The 18,440-nt window shown below is 40.0% G+C and overlaps 2 protein-coding genes across 2 annotated transcripts in view; one reads left to right on the top strand and one right to left on the bottom strand.

Annotated features, from left to right (window-relative positions):
• LOC145481093 (activating signal cointegrator 1 complex subunit 3-like) overlaps positions 1-18,440 on the bottom strand; it is a 249,180-nt gene that overhangs the window by 90,654 nt on the left and 140,086 nt on the right. The gene's annotated exons all lie outside the window — the stretch shown is intronic.
• On the top strand, positions 13,550-17,703 carry LOC145480552 (uncharacterized). The gene is made up of 4 exons (XM_081458789.1): positions 13,550-13,571; positions 13,841-14,106; positions 14,719-15,691; positions 16,770-17,703. Exons 1-4 carry the CDS (start codon positions 13,550-13,552, stop codon positions 17,582-17,584), a joined length of 2,076 nt encoding a protein of 691 aa, XP_081314915.1. The 3' UTR covers positions 17,585-17,703.

The raw sequence follows: 18,440 nt of genomic DNA, 5'->3' as shown, positions 1-18,440 counted from the left end.
AACGAGCCCTATCCATTTTGATTTCAGGGTGAACTATTTACACAGTGGCTCAGTTGGTTGCATGCCATGCGGGAGGTCGTAAGTTCGACTTCGGCCGGACCAACACTCAGGGTCTTGAAAAAAGGCGGCAGGGTGGCTGTGGGAACACCGGATTGCTGGTGGAGCACTTCCGTCTTTTCTTTACTGATGGTCAAGCCCCACTGCTTAGAAGCGCTGTTGAGACGGTTTATGAGAATCTGGACGGACTCGGGGCTGTTTTGTTTCTCCCAAAGCCAGCATCATTGCGTACAGGAGCTTGCTGATTGTTGTAGATTTGGCCAGTGCGTAGGCGCCTGGGGTTGAAGAGGTCGCTATTTGCTCGGTGTCTGATGCCGATGCCATCATCAGGTGGTAGGCTCTTGGTAGCATGGCGCACAACAAAGGCGAAAACAGGAGAAACAGTGATGAAGCTAGGATGTATCCTTTGCGCAGATCAGATGAGACTTCGAAGTTATCATTTGTTTCTCCTCCTACCGCGAGTCAGACAGTTGCTTTAATCCCTTCGTGGAGGCTGTGGATGATATTAGCTACCTTGGGAGAAACTGTTCGTGACAGGTTAAGTGCTCTTTCCCCCAGTTCAACTAAAGAATTAATAATTACTTTTCAAACTCTCACGGCACTGGTTGATAAGTACTCTTTCGTCCAGAGTTTCAATAGACGAAGCCAAAGGAATGTGACAGACCAAGTGACCCACACTACAGTATTTTATTTTTTCTCCTGCCCTGACCATTGCCGAAGCGAAACAAAAATTTCCCCAAGCGTAATGAATATATATACATCGATAAGTTTTACTAACGTGAGGAGTAAAAATGTATATTTTGCCATGTATATTACCATGTATAGTTTGCCTCCATCACACAACTGGACGAACACAACGCTGATATTAGGGCGCGTTTGCCAGCCAACCCACCGTGTTATTTATCCTACTTTCGAGTACATACAGAGGTTGAACTTTGAATTATTCTTTTAAGTAAACTAAGACATCCTAGAATGACACGAAAACCTCTTTCAAATCAGTAGGTGGAAAAAGCGGGTAACGTGTGTCCTCGACCAAGGCAATGGTGCTAGCCTCGAGGCCTTAGGGTATCCTATTTAAACCACTAAATGAAAATATACAATGGTTACTTTTAGAAGGATCTCACCACAGTAAGTGTTACAAATCATAGTACCCTAGCGACAAACGTAACGATACAAAGACTAAAGGCAACAACGTGGCGCTGCGAAGGCTATTTTTCTTTCGTAAACGGTCGATGCCATTTTGACGTACGTCGATTTCACTCTTAGTAACAATGTCTTTCGTCATAAGTTAGATCTAAAGTGGTTGAAATTGCAACTAAAACAGCTAAAATTAGGCTCAGATTGAGAAATTAAGCTTAAAAAATGATCAGAGACTTTAGGGTTAGCATGAAGGGTGAAGTTAGGGTTAGGGTAAACCTCTAGATAACCTGGTACACTACAGCATTTAGTTAACGCGTTATGATTCTAAGCCCTACAAGTAATGGCTAGCGTGGCAGATTACGTGACACTTATTTTACGTCACCGGGTTGCAATGCATGCTGAAAAATAAAAGAGAGTAGAACATGTGCTTGTAGAAATGGCTACCGATGAACTGTATGTATGGTGTAGGGAGTGAGGGGAGGGGGGGGGGGAAGGGGGAGGGGTAGCATGTAAATTTCTATCTAAGAAGCAGAGGGGCGGTATCTAGTTTTCTACGAGTAAATTGACCAAAAGAATTTCAAACACCACTTATGTCTCACTAACAATAATCACGTTCTTTTTGTGACAGTTTTGATATGAACAAAACACTAAGAAATCATCAAATCGAATACGATTGCTTGCTAAAAAAAAGGTGTTCAGTCGCTCTTAGCCGCTTATGAAGGGTATCTAAGATTAGATAATTTGAAGACCAGATGTTAATTGAATAAACTCGTCATGGTATCGAAAAAAGAAACAAATATGTAACTGGGGTTGTGTAAATACAGCACAAAATAAACCACATTCCCTAAGAACGAGGTTGTCAGAGGAAATAATATTCTTCTTTATGGGATTAAACAAATAAAAGAGGTTTGAAGTTTTTCAAAGTTGTTGACTCAAGTGATCTGTTTATGGCTCCATCGTTGATATAATTCACTTTTAGTTAAGAACGGAATGGGTGGAGCTCATCGTCAGAAAACAGTCTGTGGAAACACTTTGCGCGCTGAACAGATTGCAGCGGCTTTGTTTTCCTCAAATTCAAGATTCCACTATCATTATTAACTGGTGAAAAACATCAGATATATAGCCATGGAATGTACGGCCTAACCTAAAGTGTCAGTTTAAGTTTAAAACTAGCTAGTGGTAGCTAAGTGCACGGACTATTATAAACATTCAACAAATAGATCAGTTCCCATACACAAAATTCGCACTTGCCCTCGAGAAAGAGAAGAAACACACCGTATCTTTCCAATTTCTTGTTGCTGACCTAAAGGATTGCTGCTCCTGGGAATAAGTTTGGGTAGTAATAATATCACAGCGGTCAAATTGTTGGTGATCTTTTATTTGCATTTTATGAAAACATTACTGTTTTCTTTGAATACGGTAGATATGTGGATTGTGCTTAAGGGTCTACCACCAAATTCAGTATTTTAAGTGAACTGACAGCTTTTCACCGGCATCATTTCTCGCTTCTCTATATTCTTGTAAATGATACCTTGCTCTTGATTTAAATATAAGAAAACGATCCCTACCTAATCACCAGCTCATGAAAGAAATAAGGTTTGAAATTTGTCTCCCATGTCTCAACGATATGAAAACGCAATTTTTCTTCTCATCTTTTAGAGAATAAGGCGTTGGACTGAAAAACAGTCTGTGTTTTGGCGCGACTTCGTAGTTGCGAGTGTAGGCTCGTTGTTAAAACGCGGTGGTTCAAAAAAGATCTGGAACGAGCGTGAAAATGAGACAAAAAAGAGACTGTTTTGAGATATGAGATAGGTTGATCTGCTTGAATCCGATTCATCTGCGGCCACCAGATTCAGATATGAACTGTATTCTCGCTTCACACCATCGCGCCTCCTCTGTCATTCCATGTGTCTGCGATTTGCCATATTCAATTTCAGTGAAAAGTTACAAAACATGTTCGAAATGGGATTTAAAAAATATGAAGTGATCGTAGAAAAATCACTCGCGGAGAAAAAATATTTGGAAATAAAAAATTTACAGACAGACTTTTATTGATTGTATGTCAAGCTAGCTACTGTTCAAATTTGAGGGGAAATGAACAAATTTTCTTTAACTTGTAGCTTTCAATAGGGACCCAAAACATGACTCTGATACTCACATTTAGAGGTCCTGAAAAATTCGACAATTCATTTTCTATACAAATTTGTGGTTCTATGAGCTTTAATTTGATATAAGGGTTTAGGTATCTACAGCTTAAACCGGTCGCACTACATCGCTTGGACGCGAGACACCTCTGAAGTTGCTCTAAAGGTATATGGTATCCTTAACTATTTGGGAGAATTTCACTCTGAGCAACTCTTAACTACCGTAACAGACCAATTGTAATTTTGGATGGCAAAATTTTTGGTGTTTTTTTATTTAAATAAACATACTTTGTAAATTAGGTATAAAAATCCTCTCGGCGAACCTAATAAACCTTGTTGTATTGTATTTAAAACAGCGTTTCTTCCCGGCGTAAATATTACACTACAAATGATATTTGAGAATTCTCTCAAAATTGCACGAGTCTTTAGGCTCGTGCAATTCGAAAGAATTTTCAAATATCACGAGTAGTATAAATCCTTAATTGCTCGAGCCTTCATACGATCACTCCTTTATTATGCGACTAGGAAAATCAGGAAAGCACGCGTATTAGTAAAGTGCAAATTAAAAATTAACGATAAATTGGCCTGCTCTCAGGCAATCACAATGAAGTAATCAGTTATAATATATAGATTTAGCCATGCCTGAAGGCAGAGCTCCTGGGCGGGGTTGTTCAAAGCCCGATTAAACTAATGCGGGATAAGCGATAATTTTGATTGTTTTGTAACTTTACGGTGAGGTTCTCCGTTCCTGTTGTTTGGCCTTCTGCTTTGAGTTTGAATAATCTCAAGGTCCTCAAAATCAAAAAACAAAAGCAGTGAAAAACATTTGTATACAAGAAAAATTACATTTCGGTTAACTTTTGTAATCCTGGGGCCCGTTTCTCGAAAGCGCCGAAACCTTGTGGGGCCTGTAAAGCCATAGCAAAATCTCGAACATTACGATTACAGAGCAGCTGTTTTAGTTACATATTCTTAATATGTACAAGGGTTCCCTTCATACAAGAAGTTTCAGGCGTATACACTTCACCGTTTTTAGATAGAGATGAACTAGAAATGGCTTTACGGACCCGAAAAGTTTCCGGGGCTTTCGAGAAACGGGCCCCTGGGGCGACTTCAAAACAACCCGGCCAACAACCTGACATGAGCCCTCGATCCAATCGAAAACTAGCATTTGGTCACCGGTCAACTTAAAAAAACACGTGACCTCGATGAGCTCTAAACTTGAGCCCGCGATATGGTCGTGTGATACTGGTCAGTGGATACCTTGATTTGATAGGTGTCAATTGACCATAACAGGGATGTCCAATATCAAAGAGGGACGAACCGAGCGTGCATGTCTCTGTCAACCTATTAGCTGGAGTATGGTCGCCATCTTGCCGACTCCGTCGTCGTCGTTGTCGTCGTGCGCACGCGCCCACGAGCAAGACCGCTAGCCCTTATAACCATGAGAAAATCAATTCATAGGTTTCCTTTCCTTTCCTATATGGGTATGGAGCTCCGCTTGGCAGCCCTTCGGGCCGCCGGAGCTCCGCTATAATAAGAAAAGTAATTTAATCGCGCCAGTTAATGACAAGACCAAATTTGTACTGATACGATGTCGTTTTGTTTGGATAGAAAAAGAGTACCGGAAGAGTACCTGTCGTCTCCATGGTTACAGTGACGTCAGCAAGTATGTTCTTAACCTTGGATCTCAGTCACAGTTCTCGGTCGCATAATGGCACTTCTGAAGCCATTATTGGCCTTTCTAGCAATTCTCTTGACGGTTCTCTTCTTTGCAACTCTAACAGAGCAGCAAATAGTTCGAGATTTTGCAAACGGCCTACGCTACGCTAATTTTGGCAAACACGACAAAAGAAAGCTCAACGTCGGGTAGTTGGAGAATACAACCGCCCAGTCTTTTTCCCAATGTTGTGCGAAATGCTTGCCAAGCAAGAGCTGCTTTTCTGTGAATTGTGGCGGAATTGGAGGAAACGAGTGCTAGCTTCTCTCAGCTGACAAGGTCCAATCTTCGGACCAAATGACGATTGACAAACATTTCAGCATTTCTCAGTGGCGGTAAGCGCGATTTTTGTTCAAGGTTCACTCTAGCTCTATCTGAAAACTTTCACTGGTACAAAACTGAGTCTAACGTTAGTCGTTCAGTTCAAATTTATGCTGGTTGAAATATAAGTTTCAAAAGAAATTTTTTGGATAAAATTAAAGCGCCACTTTCTTCCATTAGAAATATCGTGATAGTTGCCATTTAGCGGTACAGAGTTTTTGATTTCATTTCCGAAGTATCAGGTTGAAAAGGCCAAGGGAAAGATTTAACAAAAAGCTGAAAGAGAAAAAAAACCATTCTACTGAAATTAAGATGAAATTCGATAGGAAATCGAGCAATTTCAGTTTTTAGCGGGCAAAAACCTTATAACAGAAAGTATACAGTTACAGAAAGTATTACATCTCGATCTTTTTGCATTTTCTGATAGTTGCCTAAAACAACACAAAAAAACAATTTCCCACGGCAGTTCCTGCAGAAAATCAGTTTCATAGTTTAGAGAAATTGTGCGAACACAGGTCAAATTTCATCATCATTTTTTTTGTCACCAGTACTTTCAGGTGTTTCATATAAAATTCAGCATTTGTTTTCGACATTTGGTGTTGTTAGAAATGATTTCTTTCGAGAAGATATTTAAAACAGTCGATCAGAAGTTTGCAATACGATGTAAATAATCTTGGAACATAAGTTTTGTCCACTCGTTACTCGAGCTTCTGGTGGATTCCTTCTTAATTATTTCAGTAGAGCTAGCTGAGGATCACGTAGACATCATGTGGCGAAATAATCGATACGCTACAGAACTGCAATAAACAACTCTGTAATCATCCTCTACATAGCAATTCAATAAGTGTAATAACTTTTTTGATGGGAATTTCGACAGCCGGTAAAACAGAAAACCTTTTGTAAATGACACTAAAACAAAGGTTTGTTTCAATTATCAAGCTGAGGTAGAACGCTTATCAGAATGCACCTGTAGTGCTTGGGTTTGTTTTTCTTTGATGAAGCTTGTTTCTTCGTTCAACAAACAGCTATGTTTAAAGTTATGCTTATACCTTGGTATATATTTTCTGTAAGCTGTTATTTGTTACTTACTTATCACTTCAATCCCTAAATTAAGATTGAGTCATGTATAACAACGACAACAACATCATTACCTTCGGGTGTTTCTCATTGTGCCGAAAGTTCTGGAAATTGAGATGAAAGTCAAATGGTAGAAGATTTCTGGTAAAAAATGCCACTTTGAAGGAGGTCCAGTAGGCCTGAAATTAGTCGTTCCATTTTGACAAAATCAGTTTGTTGCCCTGCTTCAGTAGATTTTCACTCATAGGGGGGATTAACTCATTAAGGAAAGGAATTGAAAATGGTAAGAGCCATTCCTCTCAGTTGGATCAGAAATACAGCAGTTGATCAGACAGGTCAATCTGATTAAAAGGGTTAATGCCCTTTATGTCCACTCAGTAATTTTCTCTGCTTTGCACTGTGTTAACTAGTTGCCATCCTTCTTTGCTAGGGAGAGAATGAAAAGGAGAAATTCTCTGATACAACCACAGTAACACCAGCGTCTACTGAAACAATCCCGTCACAGGCTGCAATGACAGATTCTATTTCTATGGCTAGTCCACAGATGGGAGCTTGCCCTATGGGCGCACCTCCACAGTACTATGCCTCCTAATAGTAGACATACCATTGCTATGCAACAGGATACCCAATGTACAGCATGATGAATGCAAATCCTTTAGCGGCACAAGCTCATCAAAATACTGCACCACCTAGCCTTCTACTACTACTTCTACCGTTTACCAGCCAATTAGAATGTAGTGCAGCTAGTACTGTGCGTCAAAGGACTGCTGTCAATCATTCTACTGTGGAACAAAATACTCCTTTGCCCGCAGGAAAAAAGTGCGCAAAAGTGGTGCAGAAGGTGGATCACTTCAAAGGGAGTGTTAGGAAAAAGTGGCGATCAAGTGGTGAAGCGGCCCTGACATCGTGGTTGGGGGTTTAGGGGAGAACCATTCAGCCTGAAAATGGATGGCAGCATGAGGTCGAAAAGTGGAAAAGTGGAAAAGTGGTAAGAGAAGGAATAGGGCATGGAAAAGAGGTGGTAAGAGGGGATCAGGAAGATGGTTTTTAGAGGGGATTTGGAATAGTTCGGTTATGTTTTTAATAAAGTGGGGGGGGGGTGGACCGGGGGGAGGAGGGCTTGTGTGGTGAGGTTGAGTGGGAAGAGATGATTGACTTGCACTCTGGCGGTGAATCGTTGAGGGGGGCCTGGAAAAGTGGAAAATGGCTGACGTCATGGGTAAGGAGGAGATAGCCCATCCACCTCCTCCCCCTCCCACTCCCTGGGTGGGCTGACGTCATTGCGAGGGGGATAGCCCCTCCTCCTCTCTGGCATTCATAATTCAAGATGGCGTACGTGACTCATAAACAATTTTTTAAAATTTTTTTTACAAATCCTTAGTTTTATAAAGCGGGACGTGTGTCACCCTTAGTGGGAAGACGCCCATGATTGAAGTCACCCCTTGAACTGCATGTTTTCTAAACCATATCCCCTCAAGACATTCCATGGTTGGAATTGTCCGAAATCTGCAGATTCACCCTTCTGCTTCCTCCTAGTTGAGTTCCTCATAGCTGTACGGATAGGAGTGTTTGAGCAAACGAAGGTGGTGATAGATTCGTGCCTAATCATAATAATAATAAGCGTTTACAGATGAAACACTGTTGGAAATTTTACTCCGTCCTTAGCATGTTGACAGTCTGTCAAGCACTGTATCATTTTCTGGATTTTGAGGGGTAGATTATCCCAGTGACTGAGTATCTGCAAAGGCAATAAGAGTGTTTTAGTTCCCTAGGACGGTTGTTAAATGTTCATGACAAAACAATAATAGTCACATCACGAGTCTCTTTCTCGTGACGAATGACCTGACGTGAAAGGGTTAATTTCTTTTAGAGTCCATGCTGGGAAGTTTGAATTTGGCCCACTACACGACGTCTTATGTACTCTTGGCTCTAGAAAAAAGACGATACCCCATCCCCCTCCTCCTCTCTGAGCACTGAGGTCATGGAAAAAGGTAAAGGTAAAGGTAAAATCTTTATTTAGACACGGTATTTCCTTCAGGACTATACAATATTTAATTTAAATAAATCTAACTACCTAACTAATTTAATATTGTAAATAACTACTAGAATAAGAGAAATGATAAAAACCTGCTTTACAAGGAAGCCGTGTATAAAAACAAAATAAAATTTATATAAGACCACTGTCAAAATCATAGTTCTTCAACTTAGATTTAAATTGATTAAGGGAGAGCGATTGTCTAATATTCAAGGGCAGACTATTCCATAGTACAACTCGGCTGTAAGAAAGACTTCTTTTACAGTAATTAGTGTGGGGCTGTGGGATAGCAAGCGTACCATCACTATCTCTTAGCTTATAAGTCAAAGTATCGGAACGGAAGACAAAGCGTGAACAAAGATATTCCGGAACCATATTATTTACAATCTTGTACATCATTATTGATTTATTAACAAGGCGTTGACGGTCCAGTTTAACCCAGTTGACCATCCTCAACAATTCATCAGTATTACGATCGTAATTTGAAAAAGTTATGACGCGTGCTGCCCGATTTTGTAGTTTTTGTAACTTTTGAGAAAGACTTTTAGAACAGGATCCCCACACCGAACTGCAGTAATCGAGATGAGGTTGGACTAATGAATTGTAAACGGAAAGTAAAGTCTTATATGGGACCGAATACCTAATACGTTTAATGGCGCTAATGCCAGAAGCAATCTTTTTGGAAAGCTCATTGATATGACACTCCCAAGCCATCAATGTGTACACCTAAGGATTTAACAGTCGAGACTCGTTTTATCGGAAACTGGTTGATATTAGCAGTAGGATTCACTGTAAAATTTGAAAGCCTTTGCTTGGAACCAATCAGAAGGAATTCTGTCTTTGTCATATTTAAAGTTAGTTTGTTGGCTGCAAGCCACACACGAATTCTCCCCAAATCAAGATTAATACAACTATTTATTTCATCAACGTCACTACCAGCAAAAGTAATACTAGTGTCATCGGCGTACATCCTTGGTTGGGAATGCTGGAGGCAATTAGGCAAATCATTTATATACAATAGAAATAAAAGGGGCCCAAGAATCGTTCCCTGTGGAACACCACAGCGAAGGAACATTTTGGACGATTTATTCCCGTTTACAAGACACGTTTGGGTTCGGTTTTTTAAATAAGAGCAGAACCATTGGTTTGTGGAACCCTGAATACCATAAGCTTGTAATTTTGAGAGAAGAATAGAGTGATCCACAGTATCAAAAGCCTTCTTAAGATCTAAAAATACAACGGCATTAATAAAGCCACGATCGATGTTTAAAGACCAATTATCAGTCGCTTCAATCAATGCAGTAACTGTAGAATGAAGCGAGCGAAAACCGGATTGGTGTCTACTGAGAAGATTATTTTCATTTAGGTAATGATACAACTGATCATAAATAATTCGCTCGAAAACCTTGGCCACAACCAGGATAATCGAGATCGGTCGATAATTAGAAGGATCACTCCTACTTCCTGCTTTCTTAAAAAGAGGCGTGATTCTTGCATTTTTCCATTCATCAGGAAAAATACCAGTATCGATCGATTGGTTGAATATCAGAGCGAGTGACCAGGAGATTAAATCCGGACATTCTTTTAGAAGTCTTGCTGACACAGAATCGAGACCTGTAGCCTTTCTCTTGCATAATTTATTCAGGTGGGACAAAACGTGCGATTGAGTCACACGCTGGAAACTAAAACAATTGCTGGTTTGGTAAATATATTGATCGAAAGAGGTGCCGACTTCCTTTATATCCCTGGACAGTTCGGGACCGATTTCTGCGAAAAATTTATTAAAACCCTGTGCGATTTCGGTCGAATTCGTTATTCTCGTTCCATTGAGCTCAAGCTCGTTAATTGCAGCTTTATCCGATTTGCGGCGTGTCACCTCATGGATAGTTTCCCATGTCTTGCGCGAATTTCCATTGTAAGCTTCAAAAGTTTCATAATAATAGGACTTTTTTACATTCTTGATCTCATTGTTCACTTCATTACGCAACTTCTTAAAATTATTCCAATCACTTGGATCGCCCGTCCGCAAAGCCTTAATTTTAAGACGTTCTCTCCGATACATCAAATTCTTAAGCTCAGGAGTAATCCATGGACTTTTAGAAGCACGAACGTATTTAGTGTGGAGTGGAGCATGCAGATCACACACTACTAAGAACAAAGTTTTCCATTTCGACCACATTTCATTGAGGTTATCCATTCCCATGAGATCAGCCCACGGTTGAGCCAAGATGTCCAACCGAAATCTACAACGATCGAAATTTTTAAATTGCCTATACGAAACAGTACTATTTCCCTTGACGGCGGATGGCAATGAAATTTTACGAAAAACATAAATCAAACTATGCTCACTGATTCCGACATGAGATACTCCAGAGCAAGATACATTGTCCGGGTGACTAGTGAAAATAACATCAATTAAAGTGCTACTCACAGGCGTTACTCTTGTCGGTTCATTAATAAGTTGTTTTAGATTGTAAATATCAGTAATGTTTAGTAACGCCTGGGTATTTACATTATTCAGAGATGATGAGAGCATATTACAATTAAGATCGCCCATAAGGTAATACTCTTTCCCTTCAGCATCCAGCTTTCCAACAAAGGATTCAAAATCAGAAAATAATTCAAAAGGTGAATTGGGAGGTCTATACCATGTAGCAACAATAAAAGACTTGCTTCTTGGTTTGCTAATTTCGATAGTAAGGCTTTCAAGTTGGTCAAATACGAGGTCCTTGCGAACATTATAATTAATATTAGAACGAACATAAAAGCAAACCCCACCTCCATTTCTGCCGTTTAGCGGTCGGTCGCGGCCAACGATATCGTAACCATCAATACTGACCTCATTATCGGCGATAATTTCATGTAATCGAGTTTCATTGACTGCTAGCAAATCGAGGCGTTTACTATGCAAAATGATGCGAAGCTCGTCGATATGTCTCGGGAGACTAGTGATGTTTAAGCAGGCCATTTTAAAGCCACGTTTGCTAGGAATCAATGTTTGAGTATTAAAGGAAAATATATTAGGAGGGACAGAATGGACGTGAGAAGAGGGGCTTGAAGGAGACCTTTCAAGATCCGAGCAAGTTGCTTGTCATAGGTTTAAATGAGAAACAAGATTTTTAACTAATGGCTTTGTACCTTGCACGTTCAAATGCAGCCCACTAGCGTTGAGATGCTCTCTCTTGATGTTAGAGTGAGAGATCGTTCTCCATGCATATTGCTTGGCAAAGCGGTTTACGATTCTGTTGACCTCATTGATTTTGCAGTCGAGATTGTCGTCTGCTCTCAAAATTAAAGACGAAATTGTTATGTTGCAGTCTGGAGAGTGGTTTTGAATCTTCAATCCGAGGTTAACAATCCCTTCAGCAATTTCTCGAGGTTCAGAGGTCTTAACATCATTCGTACCAACATGGAGAATAACCTCTGTAAGCTTTCTGCGGAGTGAGGGCATCACATAATCGGACATGTCTTCCACTGTCGCCCCCGGGAAGGTCTTCACGTAGGTCGAGCTTTGGTGAGAGAGTAGGTTGGACAGTTTTAAAGGGGGGGATACTCCTTCTGATACGAGAATAAGAGCTATTGCGTCTTTTTTTATATTTACTAGATTTCTAGTGCGGCTTATGCAAGGAAGATTCAGTAACAGAGTTCGTTGATGACATCAATTGAGGCAAGATGCTGCGAATTAATTGAAGTGAAGCTCCCTGGTTCGCGATGTTCATCAAAATCTGCGAACATCATCTCCAGTTCATGGATGAGTATGATGGCATGGATTACGACGCCATGAAACGTGTCCTCGAGTGTGACAGTTATCGAAGAGTATGGTCCATTGTCACTGCCTATAAAGAAACAGATTTTAGAGAACGGATTCAAACGTACCAAGAGTTGGCTCAGAGAGTCGTGGCCAGGGAAAGGAAATACGAATTGACTGGAATCATGGACTATCATTAGGGTTCTGATCAGGAAACCCATGAGCATTGAACCATCACCAAACAATCGTATTCGTTAGTATGGAAGAGACGGAAACTACTTATGTTTTACTTTAATTTTATTGCTTTCTTTATCCAATAAAGGGTATCATTATAAACGTCTCTGTAATAAAGAAAAGGTTCAAACTCTCTTGTGGGGACCATCGTCACTTTTTTCTGTCATGTTGGAAATGTTCACTCAATAAGGTTTCGTAACACTCTCGTTCGCCAGTAACTGAGTTCTTGACTTCCTTTTTCTAGTTTCAATTCCAAACTCTTTCGGGTTTCGTCCACAGTGGAACACTCTTTACACAGGCAGATTGTGTCACCCGCTTTGGTCTCGTCTTTGTGTCTTTTGCAAGATGATCACAGATCCTCGTACTTAAAAGCTAAATACTCTTGCTTGACCTCCAGGTAAGCTCGATGCCAAAGTTCCGCGCATTGATTAGCGGCTTCTTCTCTTTCGTTGGCTTCTTGCAACAACTTGACCAGATCACTCAAGGTTTCTTTAGGTTTAGCTTTAGGACGTTTGGGGACGGGATCGTAGCCTTGCAGTGGATAACCGTTGACATCTTTGTTGCTTAACATCGACATGCTTGGAAAGCTTACGTTACTGAGCGCTGCTTTCCGCTGTGATATTGTGAAGAATGAAGATGCATGACGGGGACGACTCTTTATATACGTATTTTTCAAATGCGTTCTGCAAACGTTTACAACTTGAGTCTTTTCTTGGCTTGCATCACTGCGCGAAAAGCCAAATATTCGGGCCCGAATTCGCTCGAATACGGATCGGCGCAAGCCGCGTATGCCGCAATGTTCTGACGTATTCGATTACGGCTGACTCGAAATACACCTGGAATATTCTAGAGGAATCCGGCCTTTTTTTCCGTATTCAAATTTAATACTCGTGAATGACTCGAAGTGTTCGATTATTATTAATATTTTTATTATGTTGTAGTATCGTTTATGATTTTTTTCTCTTTGTTATATAATCACAGCTAAAATTGAATAAATTCATTGTCCCATATGATCTTGATGGCATGCTTGTAATTCTTCGTTTCACTCACCCTAATCTCTCTAATCGAACGAAATGATATTTAGTGTCACCACGAGTAAGTGAACGTGACTGGGAGCTGTATTAGTTAATAATCTGAACTGAGATAAGTTCAAAATCAGTCCAATTCCAACATCAAAACAAAAAGTTCTCGACAAATTTCACTAATTTCTTTACATAGAGCGAAGTAACTTCAATTATGGAGTGAACCGACTTTTGGTTGAGGTGAAGTGAACGGGGACGAAATGACTATGGGGGAAGTGACTGTAATTCTTTTGTAGTCATTGCTTTATTTGTTCTAAAGCTATTTATTTACTCACATTATAGGAAACTGTGTATTTTGTGACCACTGCAATAAGCGTGTTGCTAAGAAGACGTACCATGAGCATAGGCGGCTGGGACAAATGAGAAGCACATCTTTGCAGACTGACCTTTCCAAGGAACCTTTTGTCACTGGTCACAGTGCAACTCAGTCAGATTGTGGAGATGTTATGCAATCAGTAGTGGCAGGTCTTGATGATGAAAACTACATGTACAGCAGTGATGATCAAGAGGAACAAGAGCAGTCAGCTTTGTTTGATGAGGAGGATCAAGTGTTTTTCAGTGACACTGATGAGACAGAGTGCAGCTCCTTGTTTTAATGGTTGTGTTAATAATGATGAAGTAAGTGGTACAACTACATTTGCCATTGTCATATGGACATGTAAACCGAATTTGAATACGTAACGTGTACATGTAAGCATATTACGCATTGAAGCGGGTTTGTCGTTGAATTTTAGGCAAAAAATAAACAAATTTCAAAAGTCCTTAAAAACCAGATTCCTGTGGCCTTCACTTGTCGTGTTTTGTTAAAAGCTGTTTAAACTGTATTTCTATAGTGGCTGAATGTCTCTTTAGCTGACAGTGTAATAAAAAATTGACATTCACAACAGGTGAATTTGTAAGCCATGCTTATTTTATTCTTGTCTATCATTTCAGCTATTTACTTTAGCTGACAATATTTTGTAAATAAACCCCCTCAAGCAGGCTGCTGTGTATGCCTGTTATACATATAGGATGATATCATGATTATCTCAGAAGAACTGCTGTCGGGTCACTTTGACTATCTGTAATATACCTACATGTAGAAATATGGCATGTGTGTAAAAGATATTTCTCATTTTCACAATCATCCTAGCTTATAACTGTTTTTATTGTTATCATAGGTAAGTGATGAAAATTTAAGCGATGACAACAGAACTGGAGATGAAGGTTTTGAGTATGGTGAAGAAGACCAATCTGATGAAGCAAGTGACTCAGCTGGCCAGTATGGAATGTCGTCTGAATCAAAAGTCCTTGTTTTGTTCCTTTTTCTATGGCAAACACTTTATAAAGTTTCTGATCATGGAATGCTAATTCTGTTGAAATTCTTAAGACTTTTTATCACAATGATTGGACATGTGGCAAAGGTTGAGTCTGTTGTTAAATTTGCACAAAGTTTACCACAGACACTTTATATGGCCAAATCATACATTGGACTTGGACAAGATGAGTTTAAAAAATTTGTTGCCTGTCCTAAGTGCTGTCCATTGTACAAAACTGAGGAATGTACTGTAAGGAAAACCAATGGGCGGGTTGTTTCAAAGAAATGTGACAATGTCCGATTTCCGAATCATCCCCAGAGAAACCAAAGGAAGCAGTGTGGTGCGCATTTAATGAAACAAATGCGATCCAAGAATGGATCCACTTACCTCTATCCTAAGAGGTTGTACTGTTTTAAGAAATTGTCAGATTCATTGAGGGCACAGATTACAAGACCTGGCTTTCTTGAAAAATGTGAGTCTTGGAGGACAAGAGACCTCACAGGAAATTCAATGGGTGATGTATTTGAGGGAAGAGTTTGGAAAGATTTCTTGGATTCTAATGGAGATCCTTACTTCTCCACAGTAGGAAACCTAGGCATTATGCTCAATGTGGATTGGTTTCAGCCTTACAAGCACACCAATCACAGTTGTGGAGTGATATATCTAGTGCTGATGAATCTTCCTCGGGAGGAGAGGTTTAAACCTGAAAATGTGATAATTGTCGGGATTATACCAGGCCCCAAAGAACTAAAGGGTGATATCAACTCATTTCTTAAGCCTCTTGTTGATGAACTAATAGACTTCTGGGATGGAGTAATCTTTGAGAATTCATGCCTTCCAGGAGGGATGTTAAAGCTTCGCGTTGCCCTCTTAGCACTGTGTTGTGATGTGCCAGCTGCTAGAAAATGTGGAGGTTTTGCAGGCCATTCAGCAGCAAAAGGTATGTATCATGATATCTTTCATTCATGATCAATCCCAAAGTTATTTCAAGTAATTAAAGGGCCTGTGTCATGATAATGTGCATACTTGACTTGATTAACACTAAAAAGTTTTAAATGTGGCTAAATATGATTTAGGCAAAGGTACACTCAAACCAATGCAGTCAGCAGTTTCCCCTTTTACAGTACATGACTTGCGGGGCGTCCTTTGGAGATTTGCAGTGCTGTTGTGTCACATTGCATTGCATGCACTGTGCTGCCAGCTGATCGTTGCGGATCATTTGCTTTGTATTTTGGCGAGACGGTGCCAGTTAGCAGCTGCCTTTGGGGGTGGTTCTCGCTTCCAGGGTTGCTATGCATACCTCCCCTTCCGCTTACGGCTTCTGCTCGCCGCTAACCTTTCAGGCACCAGTTCCCAAGCTCATCTATTTGTGATGAGTTTAACCAATGGCAATTGTACAACTAAGTACCAGGGGCCGTGCGGGATAATTTGTGGGTTTCTCATGCAGCTTTATAACAGTTAACTGTAAAACTGTAATTCTAGATTCGGTCTTTTTCTGCTCTGTTCCCAGGTTTTAATTGCTTGTACAGCAAGGAAATTGATTTCTCTCTACATCAAATTCAAATGGCAGAGTGTTTTACAGTCAAGACTGCTGTAAACAGTTGTTAAGATTTTTTTAAAATTACGGGTCCACGAGGGCCTGTGGCCATATTGTTAAGGCCTGGGTGCATGGTACAACTTCTTGTGCAACATTGCATGCAACAGGTTGCAGCATGTCTGCCTTTGCAATATTGTGTGCAATGGTGCAGAGAACAAGTGTTCATATATATGGCAAGCACTCAAATTTTAAAGAATACTTGCAATAAAACTAAAACTCCACAACTCTTTTTTTGCACCATTGTTGTTGTTCACTATCAGTAACCACATGTCCTCTTAGAAGGCTTTTGTTGAAACACCCATTGTAATTGGTTATATTAAATACTGTTTTTCAGGTTGCAACAAGTGCTTCAAAACCTTTCCAAGGAGCTCTTTTGGAGCCAAACCTGATTTCTCAGGTTTTGACACAGAAACATGGGAAAGAAGGACAAATGAACTACACAGAGTACATGCTGAATCTGTACGATTTGCAAAGTGTCAATCAGAGATTAATTCCATGGTTCGCAACACTGGGACAAAATACTCTGTGCTGCTTCAATTGCCATACTATGATGCTGTACGCTTTGTTATCATTGATCCCATGCACAACCTTTTCCTTGGATTGGCAAAATCAACATTAAAAGTCTGGAAAGAGAATGATTTGATAGACGAGAAAGACTTTGAGTTGCTGCAGAGGAGAGTCAATGCTGTTGTACCACCCCCAGAAATTGGAAGAATCCCTTCAAGAATTGCCACAGGATTTAGTGGCTTTACAGCAGACCAGTGGAAGAACTGGGTATCTTACTATTCTGCATTTGCATTGAAAGGAATTTTACCTGAAGAACACTATGATACATGGATGCATTTTGTCACTGCGTGCCGCTTAATTTGCTGTCAGTCAATTACAATGGAGCAGTGTTTAGAGGCAGAATCAAGAATTCTGAAGTTTTGTAAACTGTTTGAGCATCTATATGGCACTACAAAGTGCACTCCAAACATGCACTTGAGTTGTCACCTTGTAGAATGTATCAGAGACTATGGACCAGTCTACTCATTCTGGTGTTTCTCCTTCGAGAGATACAATGGCATCTCGGGGTCGTACCACAAGAACAATCACAACATTGGTAACTTATCACATTTTTGTATAGTTTGATATTATTCAAAGTCAAAACTGAAGCAAAAACTATACAAAAATAAATCCGCACTTAAAATTTACAAAACTGAAATCAGAATTCACATTAATCCTGGGTTAGCTAAACCGGGCTTTGAACAACCCTGCCCTGTATGAAAATACAGTAAGCCCACCTGTTTACATGTATGTGCTTTTTTTGAACAGAGTTCTCAAAAACTTTTTTCATCAACCGTTTCAATTACAGTTAATTACACAGGCAACATTGAATTTTAATTTCAAATCATTTACCTTAATTTCTAGACTGTTCACAGATATATGTATCTTTTGTAGGTATTCAGCTGATGCGCAGATTTCTTCAGGATATTGAGTTACGCATGATGGACTTCCCCAATGAACATAAACAATTCCAGTGTTTGCTTTCTGCTACCACTACTCAAACTGGCACTCTTGGAGAAATGCTGAATGAAGAACAGAGTGGAACAATTGTTCCTTTGCCACCGGTCAAGAGGATTGCTTTAAATGATGATGATCATTCCAAACTTACAGAAATGTATAAAACTTTGCTTCCCAACTGTGAGGTAGTTTCTACTCAAAGACTCTGCGACCGCTTTTCAAGAGTTCAAATCAGTGGTGCAATATACAGATGTTCAAGGAATTATGGTGTTTTAGCTAAATGGTTTAACGGGGAGTGTAGGCCGGGAAAAGTTTGCAGATTCCTTACCAATGATGTGGTTGTAAAGCAAGGCCAAGGCAAAAGGCAGAAACTTACTTTTGTGCTCGCTGAGGTTGATTGGTTCAAGGCCCATCCTGAAAGGAACTGGTTTCCGGACCCCCTTGAAGTATGGTGTACTGATTTTGAAAGTCATTCAGAAATGTC

Source organism: Orbicella franksi, chromosome 3, assembly GCF_964199315.1.
Source record: "Orbicella franksi chromosome 3, jaOrbFran1.1, whole genome shotgun sequence".
NCBI classification, from domain to species: Eukaryota; Metazoa; Cnidaria; class Anthozoa; order Scleractinia; family Merulinidae; genus Orbicella; species Orbicella franksi.
This window is presented reverse-complemented; position numbering and strand designations above follow the sequence as displayed.